Below are 18,174 nucleotides of genomic sequence, written 5' to 3' on the forward strand. Positions count from 1 at the left end.
CTTTCACGTGGAAGACGGTTAAGTCCCAAAGGATCACCCTGTGATACTGGATTTCTGAAATACCCTATGATTTTATATTGCTGAGCTCTAGGGACAGACTAGCTTGGGAGAACTGAGGCTGGTGGGCGACCTAAAGGGGCCATTTCTACACAGGTGGGTTTGGTTCTGGCAAGAAAAGAAAGGGCCGGCTCTCCGGATGAGGCAGGGTGACGCGTCAGTACGGGTGGCGAAGCTCGGTGGAGAAGAGAAGAACATGGGCAAACCGGTCCGGGCGGCGGGGGGCTACTGGGGGACGGCTCCTGCAAGACCGACAACTACACCGCGACAGTGGAAGTCACTGAGCTCCGGAACGGACGGGCTCGGAGGGCGGACAGGGGGGCGGAGGGAGGACCGAGCGCGGAGGCGGCGCGGCGGGGCGCGCGGCGGGGCCGGGCGCTCAGAGCCGGGTCTGCGCCTCGGGGATGTAGATCTCGATGCTCTCGGCGCTCTCGGTGGCCGAGTTCTGGCGGACGGACGCGGCGCGCTTGGCGGCCATCAGGCGCTTGCGGGCCTCCTGGCGCTGCGAGCTCTCCAGCGAGCGCTCCCGGATCAGCGGCGCGGGGCCCTTCGCCGGCTTCTTTGGCACTGGAGGAGGGGCCCTTCTCTCCTGATCAAAGCAGAAGGTTCAGGACATTACACAGCTTCTCAGGACAAGCTTGGGGAAAACTGGGATAGGTCAGTAGTTAGAACACGCACATTTTTTTTCTTTTTAACCTAAGGGTGGTTAGTTCTGATCTGCACACTGTTTTATATATATATATATATATATATATATATATATATATATATATTTTTTTTTTTTTTTCTTTATCATTCTGGCTTCGATATTCAAAAGTTGCGGGGGAAAAAAAAAAGAAGAGAATACCTGTTAGCTTAAGGCCAAGGGTAAGGCTGAATTGCAGAACTAGTCTCTCCAAGGTAAGGATGTGGGTATTTAAAATGCCCCCTGCTGAAAGGCTGCGGCTCCCAGCACATTTAGTGTGGTTCCCTCTGGAGGCTCCAGACTCTTCCGGGTGCCAGAGATGGGTTAGGGCGGCAGCGGCAGCAGCAGCCTCCGGGAACTCTGCGTCCCCTCTAAGGAGGCGAGGCAGCGGGCGCAAGCTCGGCTCAGAGTTTAAAAACATCCCCGCCCTCTCCCGGGGCCCACCCAAACCTGAATGGCCAAATGAGGAAGAAGAGATGATAAGATTGTGTTCTTTAGCTTTGTTGATGCCAAAGTGAGCTATAATACCCGTTTGCACATCACACACAAACACACAGAGATATACTTTCCGGGGTCACCCTGGAGAGAGGACACTGAAAGTTCCTTTTCTGGGGGTGGGGGGTGGGAAGGGGGTGCGGGAGGGCTGGAATCAGTTCCAAGATAGCTTCTAAGACATCCCGGTAGGATGTCGCTCCTTAGGGGCCTCAGGATGGCTGTGGTGGCCCAGAAGGCAATTCCAATCACAGGGACAGACACTGTGCTGTGAAAATTTAACACAGGACTGAAAGAAGTTTCCCCTCAGCATCAGCAAACTATGAAATGGTTGGATATTTTTAAATGCCACTGCAAAAACAAAAGCCATTCAACACTTGGGTCACAGGAAAAAAAAAATGCAGTGGGAAAGAAGCAAATTAAACCACAAAGGAATTTTTAAGGTTGGTGAGCTTTCAGGCTCCAAAAAAGGTCCACGTGAATCTGTTGTTTTCATTTTTAGTGAAATACTTCAATTCTCATGACACAACTGTGAAGGTTATCTTAAAATAGGGTTTCTCTGATTCTCCAGGGGGCACTCTTCGTGTCTTAACACTTACACACATTGCCGCAAATCCTCCTCACTCGCCTGGGTGAAGTGCCTGGATAAATTTATTACATTGGAGTTGCCCGCAGGCTGTTTAAAGTGGAGTCTGGGTGGACAGATAAGGGAAGTACAGAGTGCAAACGATATTTGGCCAGCTTTGTGCTCGTTTGTGTCTTCCCCGCAAATTCGTGGAGTGCTGAAAAGTTCTGGTCATAGGCAAAGTGTATAAAAATTTAGAAATCCAGTTCACTAATGACTCACTGTGTAAACATCAATAGGGTACATATGTCAATTCTTAGCATCACAATTTTTGGACACTTTAAATCTTCATTGTTGGGTAACTTGTGATATTTTGAAAAGTAAGAATATTGGAAACTGTTTAGTCATATCTTCCTTTACTTGTACTTTAGAAAAAAAAACAGTAATATTGGAAAAAAAATCAGTGAATGAGAAATTAGAAGGATCAGCTCTAGAAACTAAATTACCAGTATATGTGTACATCTGTAGTGTTTTCTTAAAATAAGAACAATTTAAAAGCTTATTTAGTAGACAGTTTTAAACACAGATTAAAGAAAACTAGATGGAGTGCGAATGTCTGGCTTCCCAAGTGAGAGGCCACACATATATCAATGGTACTTTAATGCTTAACACTAAAAACCCCAAGGTTGATGGTGACAGCATTGGAGAGGAGGAACAATGACAATAACCCTCCTGTCAATTATGCATGGCCCTGGGCACTGGAGTTCTCCTGGGAGTCTACTGGCCCTATGAACCTGGATACTATGATGGAGAGCAGCAGAATGGACTGGATTACTGTTAGCTCTCTGATAGGTAAGGACATCCGAAAAGGGCATGGCTACCAGTGCTTCATGGGAAAAGCCAAGCCTAATTTTTAGAAGATGAATCTCTCGGAACTGTTTGACCTCAGGCCATAGGAAAGCAAAGGGTTAAAAAAGTCAAGCATGACAGGCCAGCCTAGGGAGGTGGATATTGGATACTTGTGTGAGCCTGGTAGAGCCACAATAATCAAATGTGAAAATTGCAGTTTATTCATTAAAGTAAGAGAAGTTGAGTCTTTATTTCTAGACTGTTGAATGAGGAACCCAGTGAGCAATAGTCCCCAAGGCAAATCAACCCAAAGTAAAACTCTTAAAAAAAAAAAATCCCAACATTTATGATTACTGTGAAACTTTATGGTGTATATTTTTAAACTTGAACAACAGTGGTTTCTTTATTACTATATTTATGAAATGATTATCAAAGTCAGTTAGTTTTCAGGGCTTCCTATTTTTCTCCGAAACACATCCTAGGGGTGTAAGGAAGTTGAACTCTTGCTCTATGTAATCATGCACTGAAGATGTCATTTATTTTAGTTTAAAAAGCAAAATGGAGGCAGTTCCTTCCAGTGACTAAAATGGTTTAACTTAAAGTTTAATTAACAAAAAAGCCACATTCCCATTTTCCAATTCACAAAGACAGGTTTTTCTTTAAAAATATGCCTGAAACATATTACAGATAATATCCCAAATGATTACTATGTAAACATTGTCATTACAATGAGATTAATATGATATCAGCTCCATTTCACATTGTAAACAGCAAGACTGAATGCAGAAGCCTATTTAGACTGTCCAGTGTTTGTGCAGGTTTTTAAATGAACCATACAAAATCTACATTGTTCTACCTTCTTGTCAAGAGGATCCATCTGTTTCCAATTATTGGCCTTTAACTGATGAAGTTCATCAAATTTCATACTAATATTTTCTATGGACAACTGCAGCATGTCCCAGAACCCCGCCAAATCCTGGGAGGTGGGCCTTGGATGAGCATTGGGATTCTGTACAAGAGAAAGAAAAACATTCATGCTTCAGAGGCAGTCTGGGACAGGAAGTACAGGACCAAAGCGTATTTTCAAATATTTCAAATAACATAAGGGGCATGAGTTCCTTTCGGCTTTCAAATAGGAGATAAAAGTGAGGCTACAAATGGTAATCTTATCTATTTATCTACCATCTATCTAAAAGGATTTATTAAGGAATAATTGACAAATAACAACAGTAAGATATTTAAAGTGTACGACGTGATGATTGGATCTATGCACACATTGTGTAAGGACTCATTCATAGAATTAATAAGCACATCCATCACATCACATATTTATCTTTTTGTGTCTGTGCGAGAGCACTTAAAGTTCTACTCTGAGCAAATTTCAGTTATACAATACAGTGTTATCAGCTATAGTCATCATGTTGCACATTAAATCCTCAGACCTTATTCATCTTATAACCGAAAATCGGTACCTTTTTACCAATCTCTCCCTTTCCCCCCACCTCCAAACCCCTGGCAACCACTTTTCTACTCTTTCTATGAGTTTGATGCTTTTTTAAAGTTTCCATTTCAAATGGTAATCTTATACACTCATCTGTCTGAGTCAGTGATTCTCAAGTGTCAAGGATGTAAAACTCTTCTTTTGTAATACAACATCTATCAATGTGGTATGGGAGAGAGTCCAGACTTTTCCAAAAAACTATGACAAGATATTTTAAAACATATTTAAATGAAGATACAGTCTCTGGGGAAAAAATACAATATGTTATTATCAGAGTTGGAATCCGACTCCATGCCATTCAACTTATTCACAGAACAGATAAGGAATCTAAAATAAGATTTGTTTTAACAATCATGTTGAGTGAAACAATAGGGTAAACAAATGATGAGTAATAAAATAATCGGATTTTTAAAGTACTATGTGTTTAACCATCATGATGTTGCTAATGCAGGAAGTCATTTTATCACACAAGTACTTTGACAAAATCATTTGGAAATGAATTCATTTTAAATCAACCATAACATACAATAGCAAATGTGAAGACACATATCTACAAACATACATAGATATCTGTAATGACCCATTTTCTAGATAATATTAAACATTCTTCAGTGTCTAAGGATTGACTTTTTTTTTTTTGCCCCATCCATATACCCCTGAGAGATACTACAAAGTATGAGCCACTAGTTTATATGATGTAAAACAGACAAAACTAACTAACTAAGAGATTGAAGGGGTCATGCTCATTGTTAATCACTACCACCAATGGTAGCTAAAGGCATTCGTGGTTAGGTGGGTGGGAGCATCCAGATGTCAGAGGCTTTCATCTGGGTCAGTTTTGGTTACCTGTGGGTATTCAAGCCAATCTATATCAGATTGGCTATGAAACCTCAGGCCATTAAAAACCAACTTTCAGAAAGTGCAAGGTCAGTGCTCATCAAAGTTAATAGGTCGGAAAGAACTTTTTAGCCCTTGATGGACTAACATTATTGGTCTGGTTTCAAAATGAATACAAGTAAAAATGTATTTATAAACTTACACTTCTCAAACTACTCATAGTTCTGGAATTCATTGGAAGATGTAATTTCTGAAGTTTGTAAGTATTTGGTTTAAACTCTAGTCTACTGACATGTGAATTAAACTAAAGAATTTTTCTGGAGTTTTTTCATTTAGTAAGTTAACTCAACATCTAGGTTCAGAATAGACAATAGCTTTAACAAAGCATATCACAAATGGAGTTTTATGGTCTTCTTTATCTCACCAGTAACTAAGAACTAAATTGTTCATATTTTGGAGTTTACTAAAGTGTTTTAGGTTACAAGCCCTACTGGCAAAAATGTTTCAGTGCAGCAATGCATGAAATGATAGTTGGGTAGGCCTGAAGAGTTTGTTTAATTCTGTACGATGGGCAATTTGTTCCCTCCTCGCCAAGAATCTCTCTGCCCCTGAATCGTCAAGGGGACAGATGGGGAAGCAGAGAGAAAGAGAATCTGTGGGTCATGTGACATTCCACGCACAAGGAGTTGCAGCTCTTGCCTTAGCCTGAACCAGACTTGTAGGTCAGAGGTGGTGGAGGGTGTGGAAGGATGAGGGGGGCTGGGTTCCTTAGTTTAGTTTTGTTGGGAAAAAGTAATTCTCATCCATTTATTCTATGCCTGAGAGTCTAGTCTGGGATAATATGCAAGTGTTTTCAAGTGTTCTCCTCCTCAGGGTAAGAACTCAAGGAAGGAGAGCTGGGTTCGTTTGTGGCCAATCTTAGCTGCACTTTTGTGCAGCTTTATAGAACGAAGTAATGCCACCATCCGACCACCATGCTTCTTGCTGCAGAGGAGGTGGAGCTGACTGATCAGCTCCATGTCCCTCTAGGAGGGGGAGGAATAGAACTCCTATCTTGGGCATCTTGGGGGTTGAGGGGAGCTCAAATAGGGACAGAGGTAAAACGGACTGGGATTTGCATCTTGGCTCTGCCTCTTACCCTGTGACCCTGGCCAAATTATTTATGTATTTATTATTTTTTATTCCTGGCCAAGTTATTTAGCTTTTCCATCTTCACTTTCCTCAACTGTAAAATTGTCATCAAAATAATGTTGCTATCTGCTCCACAGGGTCGCTCTGAGGATTTAACCAGATCATAAAATTAAAAGCCCTCAGCATGGCGTCCCGCACGTGGCGGGCTCTCCGGCTTCCCTTCTGGGGCGGGACTTGAGGCAGCCATCAGTGGCTCTCTGCCGGAAGTGCGGTTCCGCTTCCTACCTGTAACGTCTCGCCCACATTTCCAACTAAGGTCCTCTACTGGCTAAGGCACGTGAGCCCATCAGGGGCTGGGAAACGTTAAAAGCTGGCTTTGACAAAGTCAACCTTTCCTAGAAATCTGCAAAGTTCTCAAAAACGTCTTGTCTGCGATTTCATCTTCAAAATCTGCAGTGTTGGGCGCCTGGGTGGCTCAGTTGGTTGGGCAACTGCCTTCGGCTCAGGTCATGATCCTGGAGTCCCTGGATCGAGTCCCGCATCAGGCTCCCTGCTCGGCAGGAAGTCTGCTTCTCCCTCTGACCCTCCCCCCTCTCATGTGCTCTCTCTCTCTCAAATAAATAAATAAAAATCTTTAAAATAAAAAAAAAAATCTGCAGTGTTTGTGTTCTACTTCATAATATACTCCCTTATTCTATAATTCTGTTAAAAAGTGTGCTGTGTTTGCCCTACTGTGTGTACATATTGGCTTCCCTGTATCCTTTAGCCAGATTGAGAAATATAGCTTTATTGGAACTTTTGTACATTTAAGGAGCCAAGAATCATGTTAATTAAGATCTGTGACACATTAGCAAGTTTAGAAATTAGCAAGAATTCTGATCGTGGCTCATAGTAAAGCTCAATAAAATACTTGTTGAATTCACTTATCAATGCATTTACTAATCTATATTATCTCATAATCCAGAATGGAATTTCTGAGAAGGTGGAAGAAGGACCAGGTAATTTTTTTGTGGAGGGAGGGGAAAACAAACTACACATGTGGTTGGTGGGTGTGAGGAGGAGGGAAAGGATCCCCCAAAGGAGGTTTCAGAAAGCGAAGACTGATGAAGAGGGATGGAGAGCACCAAATTCTGCATGCTTTCTATTTTCTCTTGATAGAGCCCTCTCCTGATAAATCCCATTCGGCCTATATTTGTCCTTGTTAACAAGAAGATGTGGTTAAAATTCTAAAATCATAGTCAATTAGATTGCAAATAATCACGTTTTTACTTTCCACAAGAAAAACATGTTGCTTTTCATGTTCTTTATTTTAGAGCAAGCTTGACCAACAATTGACCAATAAAAGCTATTCTTGTGGAACGACACTTGCAGACATAGTAGGCAGAATTTTTAAAAAGGCATGTGTATGTGAGGAAGCTCTTGCCCTTGCATTTTGCAGCCAATTTAAAAAATGTTGTTGATGCTAATGGTGTTTTTGTCTCTTCGTTTTGCTTTATTTGGTTTTGGTATGTCCAAGAAGGATGAATGATTCATATGTCTCAAGGAGATCAAATTTACACTTTGGCCTGCCGTCCACCTCTGGCCTTGAATGAAAACTGAGAGACCTGATGATGAAATAAGCACCGAGGGCTATTTCAGAAGGAAAATCATTATCCGGAATAGTTCTCTGTAGTATTATTTTTGAAATATCAGGCTGTTCCGTATTTTGGTAAGAATAATGAAATCAGGGCTGCCATGGGAAAGCCAGGAAAACGCAAAAATTTCCGTTACAAAAAAAAACAAAACAAAACAGGAAATGGAGTTTCAACTTGATTGGATTTTTTCCCTAAGATTATTTAAGTATAAAATAAATATTTCTAATTTTAAGAAAAGCAGGAAATAGGATTCATCAGAAAACTCTATTCCAGGTGAGAGAGTCCAATGGGCTTTCATTTGGTTCAAAATCAGTTTTACTTTAGTGGCGCCAGTCTTGACAACACATTCTCCTCCTGACTAGGAATTGGTAGTGATGGGGAATGTTACCTACCAGGTTTTCTTCACACAGTTCTCTGAACTGGTAGAATTTCTGGGCCATGAGAAGTTGGGCACTGCCCACTGCGGTTCGGATTTTCCCTAGAACTGAAAAAAGCAGACATACAAGAAGTTTACACATTATGTCTCATGGTTGAGATTTAGACTGGTAAAGCAAAGAGGAAGTTATGCTGCAATAATTAGGGAAAACAGCACACATACAGCAGGTGAACACACACACACACACACACACACACACACACACACACACACACTGCCCAGTTGCCCTTGTTACTCTCCGGTCTATGGAACAGAGGCTCCTAGGATAAAGTATAAAATCGACTTGGAAAAAAAACAACAACATATGTTCATCCTGCATATTTCTTAGGAATAACGGAGTTTTCTATCACAGCGCTGGAGGTTACAAGAGAAGAGGCAAATAGGGTTTTTTTTTCCCCTCCCTTTTAGGGCAAGAATGAATTTCAGGAGTTTATCAATATAGTTATGGATTTATTTGTCAGTCATCACAGTCTGCTTTTCTAATCCAAATCCAAATCCAAACACAAGGAAAGCAATCCTGATCTGGGGGGTTGGGGATCTCTTGGCACTCACCATATCCTATCCATAGCCTTCAGTATTTTTCCGGAGCCCAGCCACCGGGACTGTGAGGAAAGCGCCATGGCTAGTTGAAAGATTTTCTAAGGAATGAACATTTTCAGCCTGTTGCCTAGGGAACGCCAGCACCGTTCCAGCTTTTCCACTCCACAGACCAATTTTATTGTTAATATAGGTTTAATTCCCTATGCACTGTGCTGAAAATCTCCTTTGCAAGCTACTTCTTGTCTTCCGCGCAGACTAAGGCAAGAACCTTTCAACTGACGGGCGTGTTGAGACGGGCGGAACCGCGCTGCACAGAGCTGTCCCGAGGTCTGCATTGTCCCAAGGCCCTCCCTCCACCCGGTGGGGACCGGGGCACAGCTGCGCAGCTGGAGCGCTGCCACCAGGCAGTTCTCAACACGCCCTCCCTGTCGGGAAGGAAGGGGAGAAGGCGCCCTGCTCACCCCTTCCCCGCCCCGCACTGTAAACCAGACAGGGAGACTCCTCAGCAGGGCACTTGCCCCGCGTGGAAATCTGCACGGGGATGTGTCCTAAAGGATCGAAGAGGTGTTTGTGCCCTTGTTGTTTGGTTGTGAATTGACAGAGCCTGAGACCCAGGGCGGAATGAGGTCTCCCTTTCTCAACCTCAGTCCCCACAAAGTGTGAGAAGGAAACAAAAGAAAAGGAAACTTCATGCTGGCGCAAGGTTTTCTTGTAATTTTCTTCTCTGTTTAAAACTGCCAGGCTCAAACAACAACAACAAACAAACAAACCCTAAAACCACAGACTACTGCCAGGCTAGATAACGGTTTATAATGCACATTATACCTCAGCATGACTCAAAAATTTTGGCGCATGGAAGTCAGGGCGTTCATGCACTCTCTGTCACCCGTCACAGCAAACAGCCCCCGTGCAGAAATTGCCTCCTCAGGGAGAGCTGGGGGTTCCCCTGACGGCCATAGCACAGCAAGTCCTCAGGCCTAAGTGTTTACTTTGTTCCAGGCTGCCTTTAACATCTATTGGGATGGGTATTTTTAACCATCACCGATGGATCTGTGGTGTGAGGCCCTTCTCGCTTTCTCACACCCCTGAAGCAGAAAGGAAAGAGCACGTGGAGACACAGGGCATCATCGTTGCTAAGGGTTCAGGCCCTGAGCCAGCTGAGGGTTCTGGCTCCCACACTTCCCAGCCCCTGCCCTGGACAGGTCACTTAATCTCTGTTCTCTCATCTGTAAAGTGGGGCTAATGGTACCTATTTGTAGGGTTGTTGTGAAGGTTGAAAGCAGTAATGCATAGGACAGAAATGCTTAGGACAGTGTCCGATATATAGCAAATGACCAATAAATGTTTGTTATTACCTAGGGCCAGGACACTATTCTGCCTCTCTGGGTGTCCCACCTGTGGGCCCCACACTAGCTCTGCCAGGAAGAGAAGAGGAAAAAACCAAAAACCACACATTTTTGGTTGTCTGGGACAGGTATATGCTTTAAATGACCTGTCCCAGATCGGAGACAGTTCTGAGGAGGCATTTCCTAAGTGACCATGTGGCTTTAGGCAAACTCTCAGGTCCCTGGAAACATCTCTGAATTACGTTGCTGATGGGTCGGATGGTGACACCAGCAAATCTCAGACTGAATCCTGGGAGCTTAAACCTAGTACTGAGGGGTCTCCAGTTTGCTGGCTGGGAAATTTGCATAACTCCTGAAAACTGTCACAGAAACTCAAGCTATTCTGATATTCCTCAGACCCTTGAGCTAATTGTTCTCAATTGCACCCAAATACCTGAGCTGTAGGATAGACTACCAAAATAAGAGTAGCTGAGTAAGACAGTGATTCTCAAATGAGAAGAAAGCATTGCTCCAAACAGTATTTCAGGCAACACCCAACCGGGTAGGTAGGGGTTAACTTGGATGGGTGTCTTATTGAAAGTAAAACAAGGGATATCTGTCTTCATTCAGCATGCTCTGGTGAGAGCTATAGATTTGGAGCAAAAGTAACTGGGGTGGAGTCATGGCCCTTCTGTTTTACAGGTTTTTGCCATCATGTTCCTTGAGTGGAAATTCCCTGCTGGCTCTGGGGTTGTGTGCATTTCCAGTGTCTGAGTGATAATCTTGCCTGGGCTCAGGGAAGGGAGATGCTGATGTGGGCCTTCAGTGAAACCACACAACAGGAGGGCTTGGGGCAAGCAAACAATAATTCCGACTTCTTTGCCTTCCACACTTTTGTTTCTAGAGAACTAAAAACTCATTTTAGTTTTTTAAAAAAGATTTATTTATTTATTTGAGAAAGAGTGTGTGTGATTGTGTGTGTGTGTGTGCATGTGTGTGTGTGTGTGTGTGTGTGTGGTGGGGAGGGGCAGAAGAAGAGGGAGGGAGAGAATCTCAAGCTGACTCCCCACTGAGTACGGAGCCAGATGCAGGACTTGAGTCATGGTCTCAGGGTCGTGAGATCAAGAGTCACCCCCTAAAAACTCACTTTAATTTTTAAGAAAAAAGCTCTAATGGGGGCGCCTGGGTGGCTCAGTTGGTTAAGCTTCTGCCTTCAGCTCAGGTTATGATCTCAGGGTCCTGGGATCGAGCCCCACGTTGGGCTCCCTGCTCAGCTAGGAGTCTGCTTCTCTCTCTCCTTCTCCACCCCACTTGTGCTCTCTCTCACTCTCTCTCTCAAATAAATAAATAAAATCTTAAAAAAAAAAAAAAAGAAAGAAGAAATCTCTAATGGAGTTTGTTCTCTTTTTCCATTAGACATATGCTTGATGTGTGAGATCACTCCCTTTCCTGAAGGTAAATTTCATATTTGTTACGTAGGCCATGAGGAAGAAAAAAGCTAATGAAGAGGATGTGCTCCTAGGATTACATTTAGTTGGTTTCCTTCACACTCTGGTTCATGTACCTTTTCCAGATTGTTCAACTCAAATGTAGTCAATGGTTTGTACCATCCATCTCCCCTCATTCATTGCAGCTTCTGGAATCATGCTTCTCTGCTGTATTTCCTCAGGCATGCCATTTAACCAAGATTTATACCATCTATTCGTGTAATATTTAATCATATTATAGGTCTTGTTCTGCTGCACCACTCTTTTTATGTAGGTAAGCCTGGTCTCCCTAGGTGTCTTATAAAACCTCTAATGGTTCATTTTTAAGATTCCTTTCACCCTATCCTTTCCTCCTAAGCTGTGAGTCTGTTCCTCAGTGGACGTACAAAATAACAACCCAAAACACTGGTGAACTAAATTCCTTCCATTTCAGAGACAGACACCTCCATACTAACTCCCCCACTTATAATTCTAGAAACTTCTCATCCTGCAGTAGATGGCTATGGGGGATCATAATAGAGAGCACAGGGCTCGGTTAGTTCACCACATAAAGCCAGGAAGATCTTTTGGAAGGTCATCACTGTTTGGTTTTTGCAAGTATCTGTCCATTTATATTATTGCCTTGTGTTTCACATGTACATTGAATCAGATCCCCTCAGGACCCTGTGAGGCAAGACAGATACCATCATTCCATGTGAGAAAATCTGGGCTCAAACTAAGAAGTGCCTTTCCTGGGGCCCCAGGGTGCCCGGGGCCCCGTCTTCTCCCTCCCTGTCCAGTTGTGCTCTTTTCTCTCAATGCGTATTGAAACCTGGGTCTGAATCTACTTACATGAAGCCATCTGAGGGTGATTTCTTTCCTTGATCAACACTCTCTAGCCAGTGCCACTGGACAGAAGGGGGACAGCTGTAGGAAGTTGACGGAAGAATGGGGAAGTTCAGCAAACCCCCTCCTTGTCCCACACCCAGATGGGAGAGCAAAGCACATGTACTCGAAGTAATTGTTGCACACAGAAATTTCAGGAGTGAAAGGAATGTAGGAACCAGGGATCCTTTGAAAAAAGATGCTAGTGGATGTAAAGTTTAAGTCTGGGTTTTGCTTTTAAAGATTATACATCATACTAGACGCAGAGAAAGACTATTTTGGGGCGTGAGATGGGTCTCTTAGGAAAACTCTGATTTTAAATCTGGTCACATACAGATAAAACCCCAGACATTGAGAAAAGAGCACACCTCCTCCCTCCCACTGACCCCCGTGGGGGATGACTTTTATTTGGGGAACAAGGAGGTGGTATAAAAGGCACAGAGGTGAAGGGAATGGCAATTTCTTTTAATCCTGCAAGTGGGTCCATGGCAAAGCTGCAAGTGTGCTGTGGTAGCAGCAAAAAGCAAAGACCTCTTCCTTTGGGGCTAGACCTGACTTTCTGCTTCGTCCAAATCAGTATCTCGTATCTGTAAGCATAGCTCTCTCTCCCTTTCTCCGCCACCCTGGGTGGGGGCGGGGTGTGTGTGTGGTTGACAGCTCCTCACCATGTCTTCCCTGATCACAAGGCTTTCAGGATCAAGCACTTTTCGGCCAAGAAGTGTTCCCCCAGTGGATTTGGATGAGAACTGGTCATAAAATCAGGCACAACTCCAACAGGACGCTAAAGAAGAATCCAGCTGGGTCTGTCAGGACTCACACGTGAGACAGCACATGGATTTAAGCTGCTCAAGGTCACCAGCATCACCACTGTCTGGACAGTTGGACGTATGTTAAGGGAAAAATGATTTTGCTCTTTGTTTCTATGTTTCTGCCCTGGTAGGTTGGCTCAGTAATAAACACAAGAGAACTTTCATTTGAAAAAAGAAGTCCTTAAGTGTAATTAACATATGCATCCTTCAATATTCCAAGAAGAATTAAGTCCCTAGAACTGAAAAGGCAGAAGCCGTGGTTTTTCTCACTGCTTCTGATTCTTAACTATGAGGCCCAACTCCACAATCATCAGGCCCCCACATTAGGCATCGGAAACAGAGAACAGATATATTTCTTATACCCTCGATGGCATGTCCCTGAAACCTGGAGGCTAAAGATCAGTATAAGGTGTGTGGCTGGCTGTCCTACCAGTGGTGATGTCCAGCGGACATGCTGGGCAGGACGCTCACCAAGCCCCGTCACCTACACTGTAATTCACCTAGTATACTCCTTTTCCAGGCTTAACTTTTTCTCTCGGAGTAGTGTACTGGAAAGAGCATAGGTGTGCAAGTCAGGAAAGCTACTTACAAGGGGCTGATCTTGGGAGAGTTTATGGTACTCTCAGACTCTGTTTTCTTTATCCGTCAAGTAATCCTAATACTATCTTCATAGGATTGCTGATTATTTAATGAAATGATACACAAAAATTGTTAGAATGTAGCAGAAACGGTAACTCCTCTATTCTATCGACATTCTTTAGTTCTTGGGCATTTACCTGGGAAATTAAAAGGTGGCTTTGGCCAAAATAGGGAATTATTTCTCCTGCTAATCTTCATACCCCAACCTCTCTCTCCAGTAGTGTGGACTGATTGAATGTTCTCTTTTTTTTTTGGTGGCTTTCCACTCAGGCAGATTTAGGTGAGTGTCAATAATTTCTTTGGTCTGTGTATCTAAGGCATCTATAACAATTTTTCAGGGGCCCAGATTTTCTGGCATAGTCTGGCATAGTTCCCCCACCTATCAGAGCTAGAACAATGGCCAACTGGTTGCTGGGTGATGGAGATACACAGAGGAGACAGAACTCTAACCAGTGTTAGACACTTACACTACCCAGCTGGGGGCTTGTGCAAAAAACAAGCTCACTGCAAAATGAAGGGCCAGAACCCTCCTCATGAGAAGCAGCTGTCCTGCAAAACAAGGTCCATCTTGAGGATGGACCAGCAGAGCATGCTGGGTAAATCCTGCTAGCCTGGAGTGCTAGATGCCCATCTTGTGTTCCAAACAGTGTTTAGTCATGTGGTTCAGTGCCATTCTAAACCCATAATCTTCAAACTGAGCTGATTTTTCACGGCTGTTCATTAGTCCTTTGAGGTGATCTTTGTTACCACCCTCTCTGATCCTCCCTTTCTGACTCTTACTCACTTGCAACTCAACCCTGCTTCCTCGTCTTCAGCAATAACCTTGCCTCCAATATGATGAAGAAAGCAGAATCAGGCAGGAATATTCTCAATGTTCTTCCTCTCCTACTACTTGTCTAGTCCCCTAAGCCTCTAAAGAGTGTGGGGGTTCTCCATGATGGGCAAGCAGCAGACCCTCCTGGTTACTTGAGTAACAGAGAGATGTCAGGTGCCAAGAGAGAATTACTTACGCTCATTCCTAATGTCACCTTGCTACAACCAGTACCTGCTCCCACCTTAAAGACTTTTCTACATTCATTCCTCCCATCTACCTGTGTCCTTGGTCTGATTCCCTCCTAGCTGCTCTGAGAATGTGCTCTATAAGTCTGTTCCTGTCTCTGCAATCTCTGCCTCTCTGTGCTGTAACTCTACCGGGGATGCCTGTGAGCATCCTCCCATCTCTCCCATTCTGAGGGAGGGGGGGGATCTCCTCCCCAATCTCAAGGTCCCCTCCAGCTAATATAAAATTCCTCTTCTTCCTTGTCCTGGGCTGTGCTGTGTCTTCCCCAAATTCAAATGCTGAAGTCCTAACCCCCAATACCTTAGAATCTGACTGTATTTGGAGATAGGGCCTCTGCTTAGGTAACTAAGTTAAAAAGAGGTCATTAGTGGGGGGTCCTAATGCAATGTAACTGGTGTCCTTATAAGAAGAGATCAGAACACAGAGGTTAGACCAGTTGCGGACCAAGGAGAGAGGCCTCGGAAGAAACCAGCACCTTGATTTCAGACTTCCAGCCTCCCAAACTGAAAATACCATTCTGTCGTTCAGGCCAGCAGTGTGTGGTACTTTGTAATGGCAGGCCTGGTGGAGTCATACCTTCCTGAGAATGCTCTCGAAAGGATGGAACACCTCTGCTCCTCTACTTCCTCAGCCACCATTTGTCTCCCCCACCTCTGCCGCCTGGCCTCTCCTCACCCTCCTTCCCCTGCCGGGTAGCTCTGCATTTGGCACCAAGGCCCCCCACCCTCCCCCAGTCTCGGGCTCTGACCCTGCATTCCTTGTTCCTTAGGGCTCTCTCTCTTCACTTCGTAAATGCTGAACACAAAATTCAGCCCAGAGCATGCTTTCTGTCTTCCCTCTGAATGTGCTCATCACTCTCCCGGTTTCAGCTATTTTGGAAATTTGTTTATATTTCCCAAATTTGTAACTCCAGTGTATAGCAACCCCTCAAGCTTCAGTGTTGCATAGCTAAACAGCCAGCCGACACCTCTTGTCTCCCCAAATCATATTTCCCTCAGGATTTCCTAGTTGATTACCATTAGGGCGACAAGGCTTCATCACCCCATCCACAGTGTGGCTCTTCTCACTCCCTTGCCAATCCTGGAGGTTTGGTTTTAGTAGGGGAGCTAGAGGGTCTTTTTATCTCATATAATTTCCATGCTTAAGACTTTTCCATGGCTCCCTATCATCCATGGGGTAAGTGGGGAACTCTCTTCAATGGCTTGCAGGCCAAGGTCCACCTGTTCACCTTTACCTCTGCTCCCTCCCTCAGTGCTCTGGGTCCCCAGCTGCCCAAATCTAAAAGCTGTCTCTCTTTGCAGTGCCTTTGCCCAGGCTAAACACTAAGCTAGGGATGCCTCCTGCCTCCATGCCTCCACTAGCCCATGCCCCACCCCCTTCCTCAGGTGTACCTCCTCCAGAAAGCCCTATCTCCTTTCCCCTCTCCCTCCCCATTGCTCCTCAAATTCCCCATGTGTAGAGCTGTCTCTGCCCTTTCCACACTCTTTCCAGTGTGATCTATTTATCTGTCTGACTTTCTCACCAGACCTCAAGCCCTTCAATGGCACACACTGTGCCCATGTAATTCCTGGTATCTTGGTCAAGGAATAAGTTCTGAAACTAACCAATGGACTCATCTACAAAGTTTATATTAACCAGAAAAATAAATTAGCCACAGAATTCCAGGCCTTATGCATTCTGATTCTTTAAGGTTTTACCATGTCTAGCATCAACTTTTTAAGCTACAGACCTGACTAATTAATTAGCTAATACAGTCTTAGCTGGGCTATGATTCCTTTTGGGTTTCTGTTTATAATACTATTTGGACTGATTTAGGCTGACTTCTTTTTACTCTCCTTTCTCCCCCCCACCGCCCACGTTGTATAGGATAAGAGGGAAAAGGGGGGGGGCGAAGGAGAAGGAAAAGAAAAAGGAATTTTTTAAAAATCCACCCACTTACTTTAAATTCATGTGGATTTGCCACACCAAATCTGTGTGATTTCAAGTTGGGATTATTCACGTAGAGACATTCTTATTTACAAGTGTGTCCTTATGGAAAAGAATTTCTCCAACCAATTGCCCAGCTGCTCCTCAAACACATTTGTGATCCAGACCTACTGTCAACAAAGGGTCTCCATAGAAAACATGGATCTGTTTTATTCCTGGTTGGCAGTGCTTGCTCTGCATTTTATAAGAGTGCATTTTTTTTTTTTTTTGGAGCCAAAACTCAGGGTTAACGAATAGAGAATAAATTCTCAAGTAGAAATTACCCCATAGGCTAAAAGCTTCCACAGGATTAAAACACGGGGGGAAATATTGCTTTGTTTGTAAAGAGCAAGTTTTCAAAAGCTCAGCTAATTGAATTTTTTCTCCCAGTCCATACTCAAGGAGTCTTACTCATAGGGCGCCTGGGTGGCTCAGTTGGTTAAGCGACTGCCTTCGGCTCAGGTCATGATCCTGGAGTCCCGGGATCGAGTCCCGCATCGGGCTCCCTGCTCAGCAGGGAGTCTGCTTCTCCCTCTGACCCTCCCCCCTCTCATGTGCTCTCTCTCTCTCTCTCATTCTCGCTCTCTCAAATAAATAAATAAAATCTTTAAAAAAAAAAGAGTCTTACTCATAAAAGATGGTTATGCTTCAATCCATATCTCAATTTACATGACCTATGAAATAATAACATCATACACATCACATAGAAAAATATAGTTCTTGAGCCTTTGAAAGCTGAATGACATGAAATTAGTTAACATTTCCCTTGGTAATCCAGAAGAAAAGAACTGAATACTGTGTTTGAAGTCCACTGCAATTATATTCCACATAAATAGTTACTGTTGGAGAAAACCATCGGAGATCTTCCCCCCGATCCTGCCCTTGTCTCCCTCTGAAATCTCTGCCTCTCTGCAGCACAGAGGGAGTCTGGAATAATGGAATGCCACCGGCCTGGACAACAGGAGATCCATTGCTGGCCTGGCCTTCCCTTTGCCACGTTCTCCACCTCTCCTTGCCTCTGCACCCTCCTCAGCCTCGAGACCACTCCCAATGAAACACACCCACAAAAGGATGCTCTGTGATGTCCTTCTGGCATCAAAACCTTCCTCTTTGTGCCCAGTGCCATGCAGAGGAAAGTAAACTGAGCATTCCAGAGGGTTAAACATAAGGCACATTATACATGATTTCCTTTTCATTACTGCCACTTCCTCTGTGGTTAGTAATTTCAGGTTGGCCAGACCTTAAAAAAGAGACTTTGCAGCGCACGTAAGCGCATGCATGAGGGCTGGGGCAGGGAA

At 43.9% G+C, this 18,174-nt stretch overlaps 1 protein-coding gene across 14 annotated transcripts in view; it reads right to left on the minus strand.

Annotated features, from left to right (window-relative positions):
* Positions 1-436: 436 nt before the first annotated feature.
* DLGAP1 (DLG associated protein 1) overlaps positions 437-18,174 on the minus strand; it is a 306,524-nt gene continuing 288,786 nt past the window's right edge. For 11 of the 14 annotated variants that reach the window (XM_088019672.1, XM_088019671.1, XM_088019683.1 and 8 more), the window contains 3 exons: positions 8,144-8,235; positions 3,505-3,657; positions 437-646 (listed from right to left, as the gene is read on the minus strand). In XM_088019672.1, coding sequence (XP_087875798.1) covers positions 437-646; positions 3,505-3,657; positions 8,144-8,235 — 455 coding nt within the window. Of the gene's footprint in view, positions 647-3,438; positions 3,658-8,143; positions 8,236-18,174 lie in introns of those variants that run through there. The other 3 variants (XM_088019681.1, XM_088019684.1, XM_088019682.1) reach the window with 1 other exon arrangement.

The sequence above is a fragment of the Eumetopias jubatus genome, unplaced genomic scaffold (assembly GCF_037043125.1).
Source record: "Eumetopias jubatus isolate StellerSeaLion01/CBP00866 unplaced genomic scaffold, mEumJub1_p1.0 scaffold_16, whole genome shotgun sequence".
Classification (NCBI taxonomy): Eukaryota; Metazoa; Chordata; class Mammalia; order Carnivora; family Otariidae; genus Eumetopias; species Eumetopias jubatus.